At 37.0% G+C, this 20,140-nt stretch overlaps 1 protein-coding gene across 4 annotated transcripts; it reads left to right on the plus strand.

Moving 5' to 3' along the window:
* The first annotated feature begins 735 nt into the window (after window positions 1–735).
* On the plus strand, window positions 736–18,770 carry LOC125663952 (uncharacterized). 4 transcript variants are annotated; one of them, XM_048896405.2, is made up of 17 exons: window positions 736–830; window positions 3,104–3,154; window positions 9,863–10,760; window positions 11,137–11,319; window positions 11,422–11,506; window positions 11,630–11,717; window positions 12,164–12,291; window positions 13,002–13,081; window positions 14,168–14,284; window positions 14,388–14,436; window positions 14,663–14,792; window positions 15,057–15,185; window positions 15,280–15,348; window positions 15,440–15,521; window positions 15,643–15,737; window positions 15,826–15,954; window positions 16,046–18,770. In XM_048896405.2, exons 3-17 carry the CDS (start codon window positions 10,106–10,108, stop codon window positions 18,530–18,532), a joined length of 4,506 nt encoding a protein of 1,501 aa, XP_048752362.1. In that variant the 5' UTR covers window positions 736–830; window positions 3,104–3,154; window positions 9,863–10,105; the 3' UTR covers window positions 18,533–18,770. The 4 variants fall into 4 exon arrangements, with proteins under 4 accessions (XP_048752362.1, XP_048752360.1, XP_048752361.1 ...); XM_048896403.2 differs by lacking the exons at window positions 736–830; window positions 3,104–3,154 and adding an exon at window positions 4,985–5,398; XM_048896404.2 differs by lacking the exons at window positions 736–830; window positions 3,104–3,154 and adding an exon at window positions 7,217–7,246.
* The last annotated feature ends 1,370 nt before the right edge of the window (window positions 18,771–20,140 follow it).

A 20,140-nucleotide genomic window follows, 5' to 3' on the forward strand; every position in this document is an offset into this window, starting at 1 on the left:
ACCTCAACAAATGGGAGAATCTTTGATGTTTTCCTTATACCACTTGCATCGTTCTGTATTACAAGTTTTACAAAATGAAATTAGGATGTTCTTTTTAATGAACAATGTCCACGGTAAAGAAGTTTGGAGTTGCTACTGTTGGTACTTTATTTGATGAAATTGAAAACACCACCGTAACTTTGTTAATATACGGGGAGTCCGAGCTGATTATAAGAGACCTTTTGAGATATTTGATTCTTTGACATTGATTAAATACAAAAACAGGACGGATTGTGTACCTTGAGGCGTGATAAACAATATACCCGGCGGGTGTTATGTGGCTTAATAATTCAACGCTACCCTTAGATGTTACGGAATATATGTCAACAATTCAAATATTTTACACTCGAGTGGCTTGGAAGGAAAATAAAAAATATACCAATTTACCCATAACTGTGAATTCTAATCGTAACAAAAGTCGGAATGAAACAAAATAACATAAAGAAAACATCTAGTGTAGTAGGTGTTGAATATCTACGTCGTGTGTAGAGTCTAGAACCCCCCTGGGCACACTGACATTCCGGATTGTATTGTCATTAGCAGATACCGTGAATTCTTGACCGTGTATGCTTCTCATTCATATCGCTTTATCATGCGGGACCGACTACTTTGACAAAGCCCGTGTTTAAGTAAGTATGGAGGTTTTACGGGGTGCGTTGTAAGACTTATAACGGAGCAATTCCCACTTTATTCACATTGCCAATGATAAGACATTTAAACACAATTCAACCGTCCAATTCCTCATTCAAAGGATATTATTTACGGGATATTATCGGACATCAGCATTGTAGGTAAGCAATGTCTTCATTTCTGTGTCTGTTTATATACATGTATGTGCAATATATATATATTATGCATTTAAAAATCCACAATTGACCTGCGTGTTTTGTTCTCAATATCAGATGAATTGGTTTGTGTTCGTTAATTTAATGAGAGTATCCCCCACCTTAATCAGACTAGTCAGTTTATGGAAAGAATCTCAATTACAACTGTTGAAGCTCTTAATTTCCCATAAAATAATATATTTTTTTCTATAAAAGCATGTTTCAAGTAAATCCAATAATAAGTCAGTTTACTGCATGTAGCATCCACAACTTGAGTCCTTTGTTGAGTGGAAAAACTGAACATGTAGCATAGACCGTCCCGTAGTAATGTTCTCGCGTTTCATATCACAGGATCGCAAAGAAAGGATACAGATATTTCAAATGATTATGCATTGTAAGGAACAGACCAAACGAATGCGCACGACCGCTCGCTTCAAAGGTCCCAAACCCCTAGAAATTCAATCCACATTTAAAATTCGTCTTTTCTTTCAATAATATTAAGTTTCTAGCGTGCTACCAGGGAAAGAATAAGGCCTGTACCTTGGTCTCAGTGTAACGCTGCACACATTTACGACAATGACTGGCAATTTATCACACAAAAGATCTGGAGCCTATCTAATTAACTGATTTGATACGCAATTAAATTTTACCTCCAGATCCAGATAGATAACGCTTAATTTCTTTCGTTTTGAAGTTTCATTCCGAAAATGATTTTCACTTGAAATATCTTTGAGTGTTCTTGTCTTTTAATAGGTAATCAATGTTGAATGCAATCAATCTAATATTTACCACTGAGCAGTCTGGATAATAGCGAGTTAGGAATGTACACACCTTTCCGTAAGCGTGACAAATTCCAGCAGAGATGACAAACGACGTTAGCGCTGATCATTCATGACAACATATTACTCTAATCTCACAGATAGGTCAAGAATTCACCTATATGAAGAATTTACCTGTATGACAAATTTAGGAAGCTTTCGCACTGCAAAAATATAAAATACGTTAATTGCACACAAACAAAATCATAATTTCTCTCAACATTTTACATGCCTCTCTCTCTCTCTCTCTCTCTCTCTCATTAACACATGTAACTCGCAATCAGTGTTTTACCTCTCTAGTTTTATAGTCGACAGGTACAAACAAGAGACTGGTGTATTTATGCGTGAGTCTCCACTGTATATTTGTCTTTGAGCGACGCTTCATTGACCAAAAAGTCTCCGAGAGCTCTTAACACAATTTGCATGTAATTTATGATAGATAAAAAAAACCTTTTCAATGACTTGTAGTATAGAGACTTCAGGGCGTTTTTAGGTCGCTTCCCTATTTAAAAGCCTTCGCCAGTGGTAATTATGTAGGTATTCATTGCCTTTCATCATTGACAAACTCGAAGGGTCGGACCCGAACACGTTGTGTTAATTTCCTTAATGGTCCTATTGAATAAAACACTGGTTACTCGCACGTGAAGTGAAATAGAGCGGTCAATCTTTGTACTAATTCCCACTCTACATAAGGACTAGATGTAGACTATTCGTCACTGGACATTAACTATCTTGTACTCAGTTTAAGTGCTGTTTAGTCGGATGATGGTCACCTTTGCACGATGATCTCGGCTCTGGTAAGATTTGACTTTTAAAATCTTTAAAAAGTATTCCTTTATTTACATGTACTACTGAGGCTTTCATTTGAGTGGACGCGCAGAACATTGTTATGCTGACGATATGGTTTGTAATTGACCTTGTCCAGCTGTGTTCAGAGCTAAGCCCTGAGGATGTACCTAACTTATATCACGTTTTTCACCACAGTTGTCCAGTGGGACACATAACGTTTACATTGACAGTCATTAGTCAATTACTAAAGAGTTGATCCAAAAAAATTCAACAAGGACGTATCTCTTTTTCTTAAAACTAAGAATATCTTAAAAATATGATGCATAATACTTTACTTTTATTGGTAATATAGATGATTAGATATTTAAGAATTGTGATATGGGGGATGTTACCGGTGTCTGAATGGATGTCAGTATAGGTATTTTAGAAATATACGTGGAAAATTGTGTTTAAAGACATTTGCCAAATTCCACAGCTGAAAAAGAATGCACATATATTACCATTGAGGAAAAATAAAACCAGCTAGCAGTCCTTCGTTCTTATCTATTTTTCTTTCATATGAGTTTGGCGTTAATAATTGTTTAATTTACGAGTTAAAGTCTATTGTGATTGCCAGATTAACCTGTATTTCAGCAGCGGTAAAGTATTCGGAGAGATTTCCTAAAAGGACAGATTTAATTCAAGGTAAGTAAAAAGGATTCTCACAAAAGAGATGACAAAATGAGATTTTCTGTTAAAGCGGTTTATCACAATAGTAATACTCCCGAGCCTTTGAAATGACAAAGGGCATGTAATAACAAATACAAAACCCCTTAAATAAACACCAGCTACGTCTACGTCTTTGCACTAATGGCTCTTAATTTCCACGTTTATCATGATATCATTTAGTATTAGATGTATAGTGAATTATTCCCTCACTGACAAACGTGCAATTAAATTTCTAGCTAACAATGAATTCTGGGTACGGGTGTACAGTGTCACGTGTAAGCACACCATTACAAGGTGTAGTTTGACCTACGAAAGATGCACCATACAATGCTTACTAGCAGCACCCAAATGTTTTTAGTTTACCCCAAGTCTTTTTCTTCCACTGGAATGCGCGGTCAAAAAGTTATTTAACTAATACAAAGGTTCCGTGGTTTATCAGTTACTGTGTAGCTCTGAGTTTACGACTGCCAATAAGGTAGTGGCACGAGGGTCCTTTAAACAATCAATTCAATGTTCAACGATGTTATTTCAACAAACGAACCACTTGTTCTGCATTTATTGTGCGAGATGTAAATCTCCGACAACGGCATCCACACATGAACCTGAGGACGAAATACTCAAACGACATCGATAGCACATTGTGTATCGACGGCGAAATGGCCACTTCAGATTAGGTGCCGAGTCTTCTCGATAGAGAAACACGATACGGGAGGAATGCCAGACACTCAGTAATGTACCAAGCTGCACTAAAACCTCGACACATGAAATACACCAATAAGTTCCACAACGACACCTTTTGTTTCTTTGATTTTGAACGGAATGTGTCAAATTCCTTGCAAACTTTCTGACATGTTGAAAGAGTTGTTGTAGGCGGCAAACGCTAAACTAGAAGCCACATGAGTATACACAGCAGTTCGTACCATTTCTCCTATTGTTTTCAGTGGATGTATCATTTTATCAATATGGATGAAATATCATATACCAGATGGAATGGTGAACAAATTGTAATATTCACCTCATTCTGAATGACGTTGATTGTGACGATACCGACATGTACGCCATTTAAATAGAAATTTAGAAAAGGCTGGTTTTGACAATTGAATGATTTCATTAGATTCAAAAGGAAGTGCATACTCCTCCTAGGTACATGATCCCACCTCTGATATGTCCAGGAGTCCGAGTTTGTATTCTTTATAAGATTCATGAGATTGATCACTGTTGATATCTTCACCTTCTTTCTCAACAGTGGAAGCTTACTCCTCCTACGTATCTGATCCCACCTCTGGTGTTTGCCCTATTCTCGCTTTTGTATTCTTTACTTAATTGATCTCTGTTATCTCCACCTTTCCACTCTGATGCTGACTTGGATCTGTATTGACAATGATATTGTTAGGGGTATGCACTCCCTATCTCCTTTTAAGTTCCCTTTAAAATTGCCAAAATAAAATATAAAAAATAATGAAGATATGATTGCCAAAACAGAATTTGTGCTCCATTTTCCTCTCAGAGTGGACTTTATATGGATAAGAAGTCAACTCGACGATTTACAGGACAAACATAACCCACAAAGCATGTCATCGATATCCAAAACGTATACTCCTTGTATACAAACATTCGAAAGGAGTATAAAGATCTAAAATCTGCAAAGAGGCCTCGGAGTTATTCACACGGCATCAAGCAATGTTGTCCTACACTAACCCGCTATGTTTACTTAATTACACGAAATCTCCACATACGACGCACTTCCTTTACAATAAGACAGGTAAAAATGGAAATATTTCACAAGCTATGAAAAATTTCCGGTTTTACCCATTTTAGATCTAGCGTTATCAAGATAAAAATCGTCCTTGTTGCGTGGTTGTTTTTGGAAACGAGGCAAAATTCTATCTGAAAGTGCGACAGCCGGGACATGGATAATGGCGGTTTGTTCTCCCGGACAGTCAAAGGCCGCTCATAAACAGAGTTGGATAAGCCGAAATGGCACGTGAGTGGATGTCGCGCGAGGGTTTTAACGGATTCAATACGCATGCACATCGCCATGGATTACAAAAGCGCATGCAGTCAGTGTAAGTCGCATTTCATTTCAAAGGATTAGACAGGAATTAACACTGGGTCGAAATGGGAAGAGACATCTGTTTCGGAGCAGTTGTAAAATCAAAGGAGAGAATATCTTGGCGGAAGGACACTTTGCCATCCAATCCGACGTCCAAGAAGAAAAAGGTAAACAAAAAACCAAAATCAGCTTATTGATTATAGCGGAGAATCTGATATTGTTGGATACAGTTTCATTATAATTAACATAAAAATCAATTTCAGATACTGTAGATCCTGTCAAATATAAAGTATCGAGTCATTGTTTTTATCTCTATTAGGTAAATCAATTATTCTTCATTTAGGTTTGAAACAATCTGTGCAATTCATATATTTCTTTCTTCATATGGAAGACCATATACCATATAGCTTCATGTAGAACAAATATCGGAGGCCATTCATGGCATATTCACACGAGTCACTACAAAAAACCTAGCGGTATTTAAATTCACGTTTTCACCTCATACTATTCAGGCCAATACGACATCTTAATTTTAAAAAAATTCATTCTATAGTACTCGGTAATTAAAGACTTCCCGTGTTTTTCAATTCGACCGGAAATCGTTTGTTCCGATTTATCAAATTCTATACAACCAGTGGTTGTGAATACATACCCCTTCACAACACACTCAAAATATGTGGCTGAAATATCGATATTCATCGACTTAATACAAAGGGTCTCGATCAATAATCGATGCATTTACGTTTATTTGATGAGAGACCGTGGCCGCCTCTGCATATATAATAACTTCGATGCCTGCTGCCTTTAGCTGATAATGATACTATATAAAACACATCACCAGTATCCCAACGATTGTCTGGAAGTGGACATATCTATGATTCTTGTTGGTCAACTCTGGAGAGAAGAAAATCATTCACGTGATGCACCAAAAGCAATTGCCCATATAATCTACAGAGCAAAATTTGATCTGTTTTGGCCAAGCATCTACGATGCACCAGTTTTGCGGGAAAGACTTCCTTTCGATGTTGTTCGTCTTGCTATAATAACCAAAATAGATGATAATGAGTGGTCAAGCAGGACGTTTGGTGTACGTTGACCATTGTAGTGGAACGATAAAACAAACAAGAGAGCTACAACTATATCGTGAGCAAGTCAGCTAGAAAGAAAACAATGGGAACACAAAAGGTTTTTTTTCTGTGTCTAAAACTGATGTTCTTACCGTTAAAAGTCTAGTATAGAACTGTGTGATTTACTCAAGTACCCTGTACATCCAGATGCACTTTGTATAATCATAGATTGAACTGTCTTGCAAGATTCAGCTGTGTTGTTCACGTTTCTTGTATTTCCACCTCTTTGCACTATAACCAAAACCTGTCTTTTTATATGGATTAAATATTTCTATCATTCCAGATGCCTTTTGCAAAATAAGGTCATTATGAATGATTGGTTGGTTGTATGGTGTTTAATGTCCCACTCGAGAATTTTTCACTATGAACGAAAAGTACAAAAAGATTCCCATTCTCCATGGCGTTTGATAATTTTTCAGTTCTTACAATATATAATATCTGAAGGAAGTTACGTCTTTGTTTTTCCAACAGCTTATATACAGAATTCACACGTGAAAATTTAAATTTTGGCAAAGATCTTATATGAGAATTAGGCACCAATCAAGCATTTTAATCCTTTGCCGGTAGTCTTTTGTGACTTCCACAATGAAATGCATGCAATGCTATAATAAGCTATCATAATATCTTGCGTTTCTTTAATTAGATTATCTTAAATCATAAATTCATAAACCATTGACTGATTGATGTAAGAGATTACTCATTAACTGTGACTCCTTCAGGTGCCCATGTGACATACTTTATGATTTATATTAGTCAGCTTCCAGTGAAGTGGGAGACCCTACTCTCAGCAATAGAAACAAAACGTCTGAAATCTGGAAATTTGTGGTGTAATGAGTTGTAGAATTGTGATTTTCTGGAAGTTCCTCTTGTAGGATGTGGTTTCCAAAGGTAAAGATAGTGATTTGTCATGGCTTTGGTGTGGTGCATTTGACGATTTATTTTGGGCTTTACTTTTGTTCTATTTGCAAGTATATCATGTACAATAGATCAGACATATATCTTTAATTTGTAATCAAAGATAACACCAATATTTTCTTCAGATCGATGTGCACCAAATTTGTCGTGAGTTTGGGTTTTAGGAAAAAAGGTGTAAATACATTTAAAAAGATAACATCAACACTTAACTCTATGAAAGAATGAGTAATATAATCTTATATTACCCAAGAAGATTTTTATCATAATTACGTCTTATTTGCTCCCTTAAAACACATTTCTAGCAATCCATTTACCTCCTATTGCTATTAATGACCAGATTTTGCACAACGGCTAAGAAGTCCAATTATCTCAGGTAAAGTTTGAAATTTGGAGGGATAGAGATTTAAATCTTATTTTCAGCCCAAGATAGGTATCCCACGTCAGTTAGAGCCCGTCTACCTCCACACGATCTCATGCAGCCAAAGCAGCCGTCCGTGAATAGTCTTTGTCACAAAGAGAAATGAACTAAAAGGATGTCTGTGTTGAGGCTGCCGGGGGATTTACACAAAGTTAAAAGTTAATCAATTGATTATTTCAATAATGTTTGTAGATGACAAACGATGACTCCAAAGGACTCGTGCACTTTAAATCTTTTAGGCAAACAGAGTCTCCTCCAGACAAGAGAAAAATGTGTTTGCTTTCCGAGTGCCCTACGCGAACCTTTACAATTTTCGATTTAAAAAGTTGTATTGACACATGTTTGAAATATATACATGCATCTACCTATGAAGTCTTATTCTATTGGGTTTTTCTTGTTACCTTGATGATAAAGTCGACCTGTCAACTCATTTGCATAAGACATTTGGGTCGCAATAGGGAAAATTTATCTAGTGGAAATTTATTTATATTAATTGGTGTATAACAAGGGCCGAATTCGCAGTCGGCGACATATCAAGGAGAGCAGTCTTCTGTCACCACATAAAAAACAAGTCGTGAAAAGAACACGAGGCTGATGGACTTTCGTTATTCACGAAGCTGCAATGGATATTATAATTCATTCATCTTAAATCCACTTTAACACACAACGGTGGATCTGACACCCGACGAGGAGAGCTTCACTAGAAAGAGAGTAGAGGTTTTGTGCTGTGTAGACGAGGAGAGCTTCACTAGAAAGAGAGAGAGGTTTTGTGCTGTGTAGACTGATTTTGATCTGGATCTCTATTCAAGACCCGACGAGGACAAAGGATTAAGGAATCGATCATAAGGCGCACACAATGGACGCTGTTTGGAAATCGGAAGACCATGGATGTTAAAAAGTAAAGGGAATTGTATGCTCGTGTAGGTAAAATGATGAGTTAGCGTTTAGAGAATTCCTGAACAGTGTTTGCTTAAGATTATTGTGATCTTGAAATTTTATACCAACGTTCCTTTTGCACGACAGGAGAATGTCGTGTCTGAATTTTTATTCTTAAATCAGGAATCTGGGCGAGTGTACGATTACTGGATGATTTAAATATCGGAAAATTCAGGGAGCTTATCTGCGGAGTGCCAAATAAAATGATTTCTATGGACATATGTAACACAGTAGAGAAGAAGAAAGCAGGTTAGGTGTCTGCAGTAAATTTTTAAACCTTTCAGATATTCAATTTCAATAAACTTTGTTGTGGACCTATTGAATAACATGTCGGCATTTGATATCGTGACAGTGATGGATATTTGATCAGGTTTTGGGGATGGAAAATCCACAACGATTTTGTGTTCGTTACTGAAGGCGGTTAGCTACTCATTATCAATTTTGAAATAGAATTGATACACGTTTGAGAGCACATACCTCTATCCCAAATGATTTTGCAAGTACCATAGTCCATTTGAAACAACTAGCAGTGATGTATTCGCGAAAGGACTTTCCAGAATACAATGGAAGTTTAGGACAGCCTATGTATAATAATGTACAACAGCTCGCCCAGGATTACAGGCGTATGACTTCCTCTCGGGACAATGTCAGCAAAGGAAGAAGTAAAGAATATCAAAGTAGCTTCGATCCCGGTAGTAGGTCTGTACATGATAAATTTTCATTGGTGTCTGACCCTCGAGTGGATGGGGCTCATCAAAGACCAAATCTTAGTAGGACTTACCGCCAACGGAATCAAGGAGAGTATCTGTATGAGAATGAAAGCTTTTACAGGAAGCAAGCTATATATAAGTGGATGAGTTCTTCAGAACAGGTAAAGGGAATGCCGGTCGTATTGAATACGTTTGATTGTAAACATTGCAATTTTCTTGCATTTACATATTCTGTCAGTTTAATTTCACAAAGCAGGAATTTCTGCGTGCATTAATCCCAACATTCCATTAATATTTTCGTAATTTTGTCCCTATTTGGTGAAATTCAAGCCAAATGCTTTTGTTGTTGTGCACGTGTTTGTGAAGCTTTTTAGTTTATACAGATTATATCAGATAACCTCAAAACCGTTCATGTGTAGCGACATAAATCTAAAACACGAAGGAATGTCATACATGAAAACAGCTGTTTTGTTTTGTAGTACACTACAAGCAAATGTTTTATTCATGATTTGTTAATCATTGTAGGCGTTTGAGCGTCCAACTCCAGGAAGATCTAGTGGAAGTTTCAAAGGATCCTCTCTTGTAACAACATTGATTGCCCAAAATCCCATCAGGTTTAAAAATCGTTCTGCCGCCTTGCAATTTGCGCAGGATCTATTTCGCAAAGGTACCATCAAAAGTATTCATGGTGCCCGCTTTTTCGAAGATTCTGAGCTGTTGTATGTTTGGCAGGATGAGAATCAAAACCAGGAGAGATCCAGTCGAAGCATGACGTCATCCGAATCTACGTCACAAAAGTACCAAATAAAAACCTTTGATACCAATACTTCAGAGGCGGAAACAAAACAAAAGTCTCTGATCAATGATTTCTTTAAGGACCTCGAGGAAGATTTTCCGGACACTAAAAATTCTACAGATGTAGATAGATCAGGCCACTACGCGTCACTGACCCCATGGGCCATTCAGAGGGCCAGCACCGCGTCCAGTGACAGCTCAGCCGACACCATATCACATAGTTATTCCAAATATAAGAACACCTCCTCGAGAACATCTGCTCCATTTTCAATGGCTACCTCAAGAGACCACGATGCCATTCCTGAAGAAACATCGATAGAACGAGCAGAGGGACATTCTTTGGAACTAGAACTTGATCGTAGTATGCAAAGGATAAGTGAACCCTCAGTTGCACGAAGATGGCCGGATCCTCAATATTGTTACTCTGATAACGAAAAACAACTGATAGAGGAAATGAAACGTATGAAACGGGATCATACAGAGATAGTGAAATCCTATGAAGACAGGGTATCTAAGCTGATGACAAAAATGGGAGAGCTGCGAAGCATTGCTGAAATGCTTGAAAATTCAGGAACAAAACCAAATTCCTATGGGGTTCTTCCGAAATCCTCCTTACTAAATCTAATAGGTAAGACTGAAAACACACAATTCGTTTATTTTTCGAGACGGGCCCCATTTTTCATTTACGTTTGGTTGATCAAAGAATACATTCCCTTCAGCTACGAATTTTGTGAGATAAGACGCCACAGCTAGCGATTGTATGAAAAATGTATCTAATACTTTTAAATTCGTTATTTGAAGTATGTACATCAGATTGTAAATAGCTGATAAAATAACTGTGTAATGCAAAACAAGTTGTCTATTTGACATCTGCATTGAATCTTTTCTAACTGCGAAGTTTTTAAATAATTTTTAACAAAAAAATCACGCTTTCCCAAACAAGGATTTAATCCAATTTTTCATTTAATGGAGAAATTGAATAGAAATGCATTTTTGTATTATAGACACAAAACTAGACCAGGAGAGAAGACAACCGGAGACTACACTAACATACAGCCTAGAACTACCTCCACCTCTTCCGCCCAGACCTGGAAGGGGCAATATCGTGTACCCTAACAAACCGCTCGTCAGGCCAACCGTCAAGATGAAGGCTTTGGATTGGAACAGAATTATACTTAACCGCTCAGGTGAGGCCTTTGATGTTTATTTTGATAGTTGTTCTGATATTACTATTATTATTCTTTTACGTAGAAAGGTACAGATTAAGCATCGTTGCATTTGTCATTTAGGCGATGATTCAGTTAGAAGCACTGTATGCAATACAATATGGCACAGTATGCTAGAACCTAAAATTGATAATGAGGAAGTTGAAAGGTAAGCACCACTGTTAAATGTAATGCAATACACATATCCATTAAAATCAAATTTCTATTGATAATGGCATGTATACCGGTATTGCAACCAAAATAAGCAGTAATCTCTATTTGCACTTTGAAGATTGTTCCAACAACAAGAGGGTACCAATATGGATGGAATGACCTTATATAGTGACATCATATCACAACGCGGGAAAACGAAACATCAAGTAAGTAATTTGATATACCTGTTCGGTAGATTTTTCTAGGATCTTCTTTTATTATATACACTTACGTTATGTTTACTGCCAGCAAATTGTGCAAATATCAGTGAATGTAGATTGAGCGTTACCAGTCTAACCCGACATAACGATTTTATTAATCTGAGATTAGAGAAATGTACTTGGTGATCCTTTATGATCATTACTGGAGGAGCAGATGTATTTGTTACGGAAATCTCTATCATTTCATCCATCAAAGGTCCTCTCTTTCAGTGATATTGATTTTAAAATAACTGAATCAGTGGCAAAAAATCGCCCGAGGTAGAATACAATGGGGTTAAACTGGTAATGCTATATTTAGGAATAGCATGGCTTTTGTGTCAATGCCGTCATTCTACAGTTGTGTTTAGACCAAATCAATTAGTGTAATAATTTTCCTTATGTTTCATTGATAGTTAGTAACCATAATAGAGAGGGAAAAATCGGGTCGACTTGCCTTCACGATGAAAGCTCTACCTCATCCATTGTCTAGATTGTCCCAGGCAATAGCAAGCCTAGAAATATTTCCTATAAACACAGATAGGTATGAACAGACTCAAACTGTTGTTGTCTATATGTTGTTGAATTGTATATAAAGTCGATGCCTCAGTTAATAGAAATGTTCTGTTACTTAAATGTACCAAATTTTGTTTTCCTGTTCTTAGAAATGTTTCTTGCAATATAAATTAAATGCTCCCATTGATGTATATATTGAATGAAAAAGTGGTGATAACGAAGAGTGATCAATCTCATAAGTACGACAAAGAATATAAATTTGAGACTAGGGCAAACACGGATCCATGAAAACACCAGATATGGGATCGGTTGCTTAGGAGGAATAAGCATTGCCTGTTGACCAGTCACACCTGTCGTGAACCCAATATTGTAAATGTGGAAATTTACGCATGGGGATATTTACACTAAGTACACGATTACAAGATTTTCGCGTAAATTACCCTACGCGTACTATTCCTATAGTTATAAAATTAATGAATTGATGATACTGAAATTGTATGATTAAACGTTACATGAATGCTTAGTAAAGGAAATATGTAGAATTAACAACACGCGGATATATCCATCTTTACAATATCTTGATCGGCTAAACGGAGCAATCCGTAGTCAACATCCGTATGTAAAAGCGATCTAACAATTGGTATGAAACATGTTAGATAGGTAGATTTCAACCTAATGACAGGTTGTATTCGCAAATTAGATCATTATTTCATGTTTCAATTTCCTTGTACAATGTAGATTTGCTGAATTGATGGAACTCTTTGGTGCTAGTACTGATGTTGACAAAATCAACGCCTATGTCAAAAGAAAGGGTCCAGGTAAGTTTGGTTTCTAGAAATTGCTTTTGCTTCACGATCTTAAAACTTCCTATACAAGATTGACGAAACCCTGTACAACCTCAGGATTTGTGAAAAGTTTACAAAATAAACTTACATTGTTTCAAAAAACTTGTAACTGATTCTTTAGCACGTAAAATATTATGACACAGGGATATTTGATATCTGCCGATATAATGGCATTGCTACATGCGAATTTATTTTCATTTATTTACGACAATATTCTGGATACATGATATGTAAAAAAAAAAAAAAAAAAAAAAGCTGGAGTTCATAAAATCACAATGAACATATGTTGCTGAAATATTATAGTACCTCACATTCGTCAGTCTAAATACCTGTGGTAAAGACAACTACGAAACTTTCCAAGGGTAAATAATGAGACAAGTGCAAAATATCCGATTGAAGAGATACATGAGGTTAAACACGATGTCGACAGAGTGTAGAGGTCAAAAGGCATTCAGAGCACCCGTGATATCGAAAAGCTTCTAGACTCCAACAAAATAAGAATGATTGCTTGAAATATCAACCAAACTGATAGATAACGTTAGAGAGTGTCTTGTTATCGGATGTGGAGATATGGAAATAAAGTATCTTGGTTACCGGATACTGGTATAATGCTTCATTCAATGATTGTTAAGATATATACCCCTATGTGGTAAGGAAACGAAATCAAAAGATTTGGAACAACATGAAGATTGTATTCATCTCGGTAGTAAATGAGAATTTAGCGGATTATTTAATGTGAAATTACATTTATATCTTTCTTGTTAGACATTCATGCTTAGATATTACGACACCACCACCGGGATCAACGACCAAATAGAAAAAAACTAAAGAAGTTGTGTTGCTCACATTTTTCAATATCGGTGCCACACAAAACAACATAGGATCATACTAATAAATTCCCGATATTTGAACAATGTATTAAACACTATTATAAACTAAATAGACAGATAGAAGGTTACTTGTTTTTTCATACAATGTGTAAAAAATATATAGAAGGAAATGATATGTAATCCCATCACTATGAACATACGAAAATGACAATAAGGGTATCTTTTGCAGGAAATCTAGATCACCCAGAATATTTACTGTATGAATTGTCCAAAATGGAACACTTCCGAGAGCGTGTTGATTTCCTCAGATTCAGATACAGAGCCCAGTGGCAGCTTTTTGAAATGGGTAACTTCTCGATTTAAATTTCTGAATGCGACTGAAAATCGTATGATACAATGTATTTTATTGTTGAGGTAGTCTGAATTTTAAATTTATTTCTCATAATCAGATCAACAACTTCGAGAGTTACACACGGCTTGTGATGAAATCATCAACAGGTAAGCTGGATTAGACATTCTTTCATTTATGTATAATATTCAGTTTGAAGTTAAGATTTTTTAAAATACTCGATATAACAGTCGGCTAATGATAGAACATATGACCGGATTTCTTTTCGCAGAAAGTAAAATCAGTAATATGAATAATATGATTTTAAATTTACATCCTAGAAAACCATTGACTTAGTAGATTAGTGGATAGTGAACTGGTATATTTTATTTGTAGCCTTTCTCTGAAAAATCTATTGGAGACCCTCCTGGCGGTGGGAAACTACCTCAATGGGTCCTCGCAAAACGGACAAGCAGACGGATTTAGCATTAATATCCTCAACAAACTCAAAGACATTAAAGATATTGTAAGAGCTTCATCATATTTAAGCATATCGAAACAAGGCAAATGTCCTGGTATTCAATTACAATTTGCCTGAGTTGTATAGCAATCCTTTATGCAATATTCTGTAGTTTTTATTATATCATACTGCTGTGTTGATGATAAGACATTGATGATTTTGGTTTAAAACTGCAAGGTATTGTTTGCTATCCAATCAGGTGATATGTAATATTTATATTATGTGCTATTGGCTCAATTATGCCATCTGTAAATGAGTCTTCTTTTGCAGGATGACAAGGGCAACCTTTTAGAATTTATTATGAAAATGTACTGCCAGTTTTACGAAGTAGAAATTGACCTCGGATGCCCTACTCGATTCCGACTTCCAGAACCTTCTAACATGAGACATGCTGCTCAGGTGAGATGCTTGTAGTGTGACGGGACACAACTCTTATCTTGAACTAGTGTGCATGTTCTGAAACAAGGGATTTTTTATTTCTTTGTGTTTGCAGGTGTCCTTTGAGAGTATTCATGAATCTCTTGCCACACTTCACGCAGAACTCCGCTCATTTCAAGACAAGGTGTGTGATCTATTTAAAACAGACATAACTATGCCTAATGAATTCTTGTTTTGTTGTCAACCTCAGTCATCCAATACTCTGAATTTTGCAGATCCTTGAAAGGTTGACAAAAACGGAGTCATCCCAGTCTGTCACCAGTTTCAGGACAATTGCTGATAATTTCTTTACTTCAAGTGAGATATACTGAATCATAATTCATAACGGCTTTTTCCACTTTTAAAACGTTTCACTTGTATTTAACCCTAAGAAAGATGTAATTGAGATTCATGTCTTGTTTTTGATTAATGTTTGTAGCGCAAGAGGTTATGACAGAAGCAGACACTCGTCTTAGGGAAACAAAGGACATGTTCGAAAAGACCAAACTCTATTTTATGTACGACAACCCCCAGGTAAAACCTTATTTAATTCAGATGCAAAAGATACCAAAAAACATCATTGTTCCTTAACTCATAGAGATGTTTTATTTTTTCGTTTAAGTGTACTCCACAAGATTTTTTCCAAATATGGGCTGTGTTCCTTCATGACTGCAAATACTACTGGAAGCTGGCTCATAGAAAGATTGCAAAAGACCGATTTGAATTCGAATTTAAATACAAGGGCCAAATGGTAATTCATGCAATGATGTTGTTTTATGATTTTTACCATAATGAATTAGAAGCAGAATTTCTTTAAGTATCTGTCACTTTATTCTTTTCAGTCTGTTAACTCGGCCCACGGGTACGATAGTTTTCGAGCCAGCATGCTTCGAAGACTCACTACATTACACCAGACAATCCCTGATAGAACTTCTGCTGAAAATCAAACTCCGAAACCCCAGCTTAATAACTGGACCGACACAGTAGATGCTAAAACCACAAGTGAAGTTTTTGATAAAGGAAGTTTCGCGCTTAAGAAACAAGATTTAGACATAACATCTTCTTCATCCCCAAAGCTACTAACGTCTGAGCCCCCTGCAAGTCTTCACAAACCACAACCAGTGATGAATGGTCACCAGGATGTTCCATTGTTACAAACGTCGTCAAATTATGAAAATCACGAGGACATAGAAAATGTGGGAGTAGGGCCCCAGTCTGATACCCGTAGTGATCCTATTGACGAAAGACCACCAATGCCATTACCTGGTCAGGATTTAACTGATCAAAAGCTGTCAGAAAAACAAGCAACATTTTCCATTAAAACATGGCTGAAACGAGAGCCAGGTCGATCTCTTGAAACGCCAGAGCCACAGGCAAAGCGACCGTCTTCTAGTACGACATTTAGTAAGCTACGTAGTAATTTCGTTCAAAAAATCACTGGCTCTAATAGTCACACACCAAAAAGACCAAATCAGCTCAGTGTCCCCAATCATCAAAATGCTGAAGTCACCGAATCTTTTGTCAGACCTCTAGAGGTATCCCCTTCATTTACCCCGCTTAAAATAACCACAGACTTTGAAAACATCGACCCATATGTGACAAGTTTGGGTCGTGAAGATCGACAGAACGTAGAATCCTCAAATAATAATGTAAGGAATTACCCATTCACAAGTTCCGCTGATAGACGAAATTTTGACCATCGGTGGTCAGCGGGTCGACGTGGAAGACATCCAGGAAGAAACGGATCCGACATTTCTACAGAGTATGCCGGATTGTACCATACTCCTCCTTTCTCAAACACTGCTGTAGATAGAGATGGATATGCCTCACCAAATGTGATTGGACCATTTACCAAAAGTGATATAAATAACAATGAAAAACACTTAAACGGGGAAAATAATATTGACCGAGATAGAAGTGTTCATGTTCTTTCTAGAGCACCCTTGTCTCATTCTGACCATCATAACCTTTCATTTCAATCTAGAGATAATGCACCTTCTTTAAAAAAGTTAAATTCGGGAAATACACCAAACTATAAATCAAAAAGCAATTCTAGACAGGTTCGACTGGATGTGTCTTCTGCTATGAAGTACCAAACAGAAATGGGATCACAGCAACTCGCCGAAATGACGCCTTCAGATATGTCGCATACTGATCTGAAAGTCCCAATGCGCGAACACAGACCCCCACCTTCCATAGATAATAGTCCTGCTCAAGCAGAGACAAAGAAAGAATCTTCTTGGAGAAAGGAACTAAGTAATTTGTACAACCAGTCTGCAACATCTTCACACACTAACGAAGAGAAACCGATAAAAATCACATTGGGTCGGGCCCATCAACGACAGCAAAAGGCAGCCCAGCAACAGCAACAACAAAACAATCTCAAACCTATCGCTGGGAATGTCGGAAACAGTATCACAAAGAGAGATACTCCACCTCAAAAACCACCACGAACTCCACAAATGCAGCGATCACATTGTCATATGGATCTATCCCAAACAAACGCAGACCAGGAGAAACCAATAGTTCCTGATAGAAGTCGTGCACAGCATCACGCCATCACATCACTTATCAACCGATTTGAGAAAAACGCTCCTTTAAACGATGCTAACTCAATTAATCGTAATTTGAAAAGTAAGAAATTAGTGATCACTTCAACTCCACTGACGGAAAATAAAACATTCCCTGAAGATGGAGAGGATCCCCCTCCACTGCCTCCGAGATTTGATCATCAGTACCCCGAGGGTAAAGGGCAGTACACTTCTAATTCCAACGAATCAACCCTAGTGAAAACACCGGTTAGCAACCAGTTAGAAACCAAACAGTCACAAAGTGTACCTAATTATTTACATTCCAAACGTTTTGATATACATATGAGTGATGGTAGTGCCTCCATGCCCAAACCCATTCATTCTCGGGAGAGCACTGGTTTGAGTGACGTGGACGGCTACACTGACCAACTACGCAAAGCGGCCAGTAGTTCTGTTTTTGACAGATATAAACAGCATAAACCCCAAACTCATATTGACACAGATTCAAAGTCCAACATAGAAACTGCTCGTAGGAATCTAAATCTTGTTTACGACAGACAAAGTGTTCCAAGTTCTAACTACAACACACAGTCCACAAGCACGCATCAACCAATGTCTTCTTATGGAAGTCGTGCTTCCTCTCTGCAAACAAATACTCCAAATTATACCAAAGTCAGTCATAATCACGTGACCACAGCTCCTTCCTCTTACAACAATCACCGCGCTCAATGGAGGGAGGAGGGTTCAGCAGTCATCGTTAAACCCCCAGTAACGCAAGGGATGGTCATGGACTTTTAGTGTAATTTGAAAAATGATGATAATTATTTTAGCAAAATTTTAATTTCACAGGGTTCTTACATAATATGCAACCAAATATTATATATTTATAATGAATTTATATATGTAATTTCTTTATTATTTACAAACTTTTGTATTTGTGATTGATATTGAATATCAGATCTGATATTTTATATTGCAATTTTTAATTTAAGTATTGTTTGATATTTATATAAAGTGATGACTTACAAACATTGACTTTAATGTGTTGTTTTGCTGAAAGTTTTTCCAGAAACTATGCGCCCAATTTATTTGCCTACATATTTATTACACTAGCACTTAGACCGATATTAAAAATCTAGCTGACACTTGAAAGAGGGTGATTGCAGAAATCATTCATACTTATATTAGGCTAATACTTGATACAATGAAACTGGAAAACAGAAAAAAGGGGAATTTATTCAAACGACGCTTGAAATGATGTTGCAAGACATTTAAGATTATAGGGCTCACGGCGGGTGTGACCGGTCATCAGGGGATGCTTATTCCTCCTAGGCACCTGATCCCACCTCTGGTGTGTCCAGGGGTCCGTGTTTGCCCAACTATCTATTTTGTATTGCTTATAGGAGTTATGAGATTGATCACTGTTCGTTGTAAATTGTGCTGAGGTGTCTTGTGAAATAAGACATTGTCTAATTTTATGTTAGATAACACGGTTATTCTTATAGTCTATGGGTGATCGAGTGGGAGTAACTAGATTTAACATTCACGCCGAATCTAACTTTGATAATCATACTCTCTACAAGACTGTCATATTTCATCGTGCGTCCAAGGGGTCTTCATTAACAAGATACGTCATAGAAACACATGTGTCTCCGTATGGCAATATATATATATATAAAAAAGGATCGACTTTAAACTTACAATGTATGTGATGATGGTGGACAAAAAATGGGCTGTCACAGGAGAAACTATAATACTAAGTTTGATATCCATCTGACAAAGGGTTCGAAAGATTCTAAGCAGTATTTTGTTATATCCAGAGTGAACTGACATGTGACCTTGTAAGATTAAAAATGAAAATGAATCATGATACCATACGATATTTCAGAGAGTCACCAATATTATGTAATACATTATAAATATGTACTGACCTTGTGACTTAAAAACCAATGGGTCATCTACGTTCTAAAAGGAACCAATGTGTTAAGTTTGATGTCTGTGAAGCAAAGGGGTCTCAATATATTGGGCGGACACCATCTTCATATCCAGAGTAGATAAACGTTTGACCTTAAAATCACTAGAGTTTCGTCTATTCTTTACGGAAAACCAACATAACAAATGTCTGTCAAGCAAAGGGTTTTTAAGACATTGAGAAGACAACATTTGCTCTACCAACCGACAAGTTCAAGCCAATATGTCCATAGGCGTAGCTTGGGTTCGAATATTACCGAGGCAGGGGGTGTGGGGGCGCAGCCCCCCAGAAGCTATCGACATTTTAACAACGTAAAAGGTTGGGGTTTTTTTTTTTTTTTTTTACCGAGGCAGCTGCCTCGGTTGCCTCAATGGAAGCTACGCCACTGATGTCCCTCTTTTTTCAAGAGGGTATAAAATAATGTAATGCCAGAT

Source organism: Ostrea edulis, chromosome 1, assembly GCF_947568905.1.
Source record: "Ostrea edulis chromosome 1, xbOstEdul1.1, whole genome shotgun sequence".
NCBI classification, from domain to species: Eukaryota; Metazoa; Mollusca; class Bivalvia; order Ostreida; family Ostreidae; genus Ostrea; species Ostrea edulis.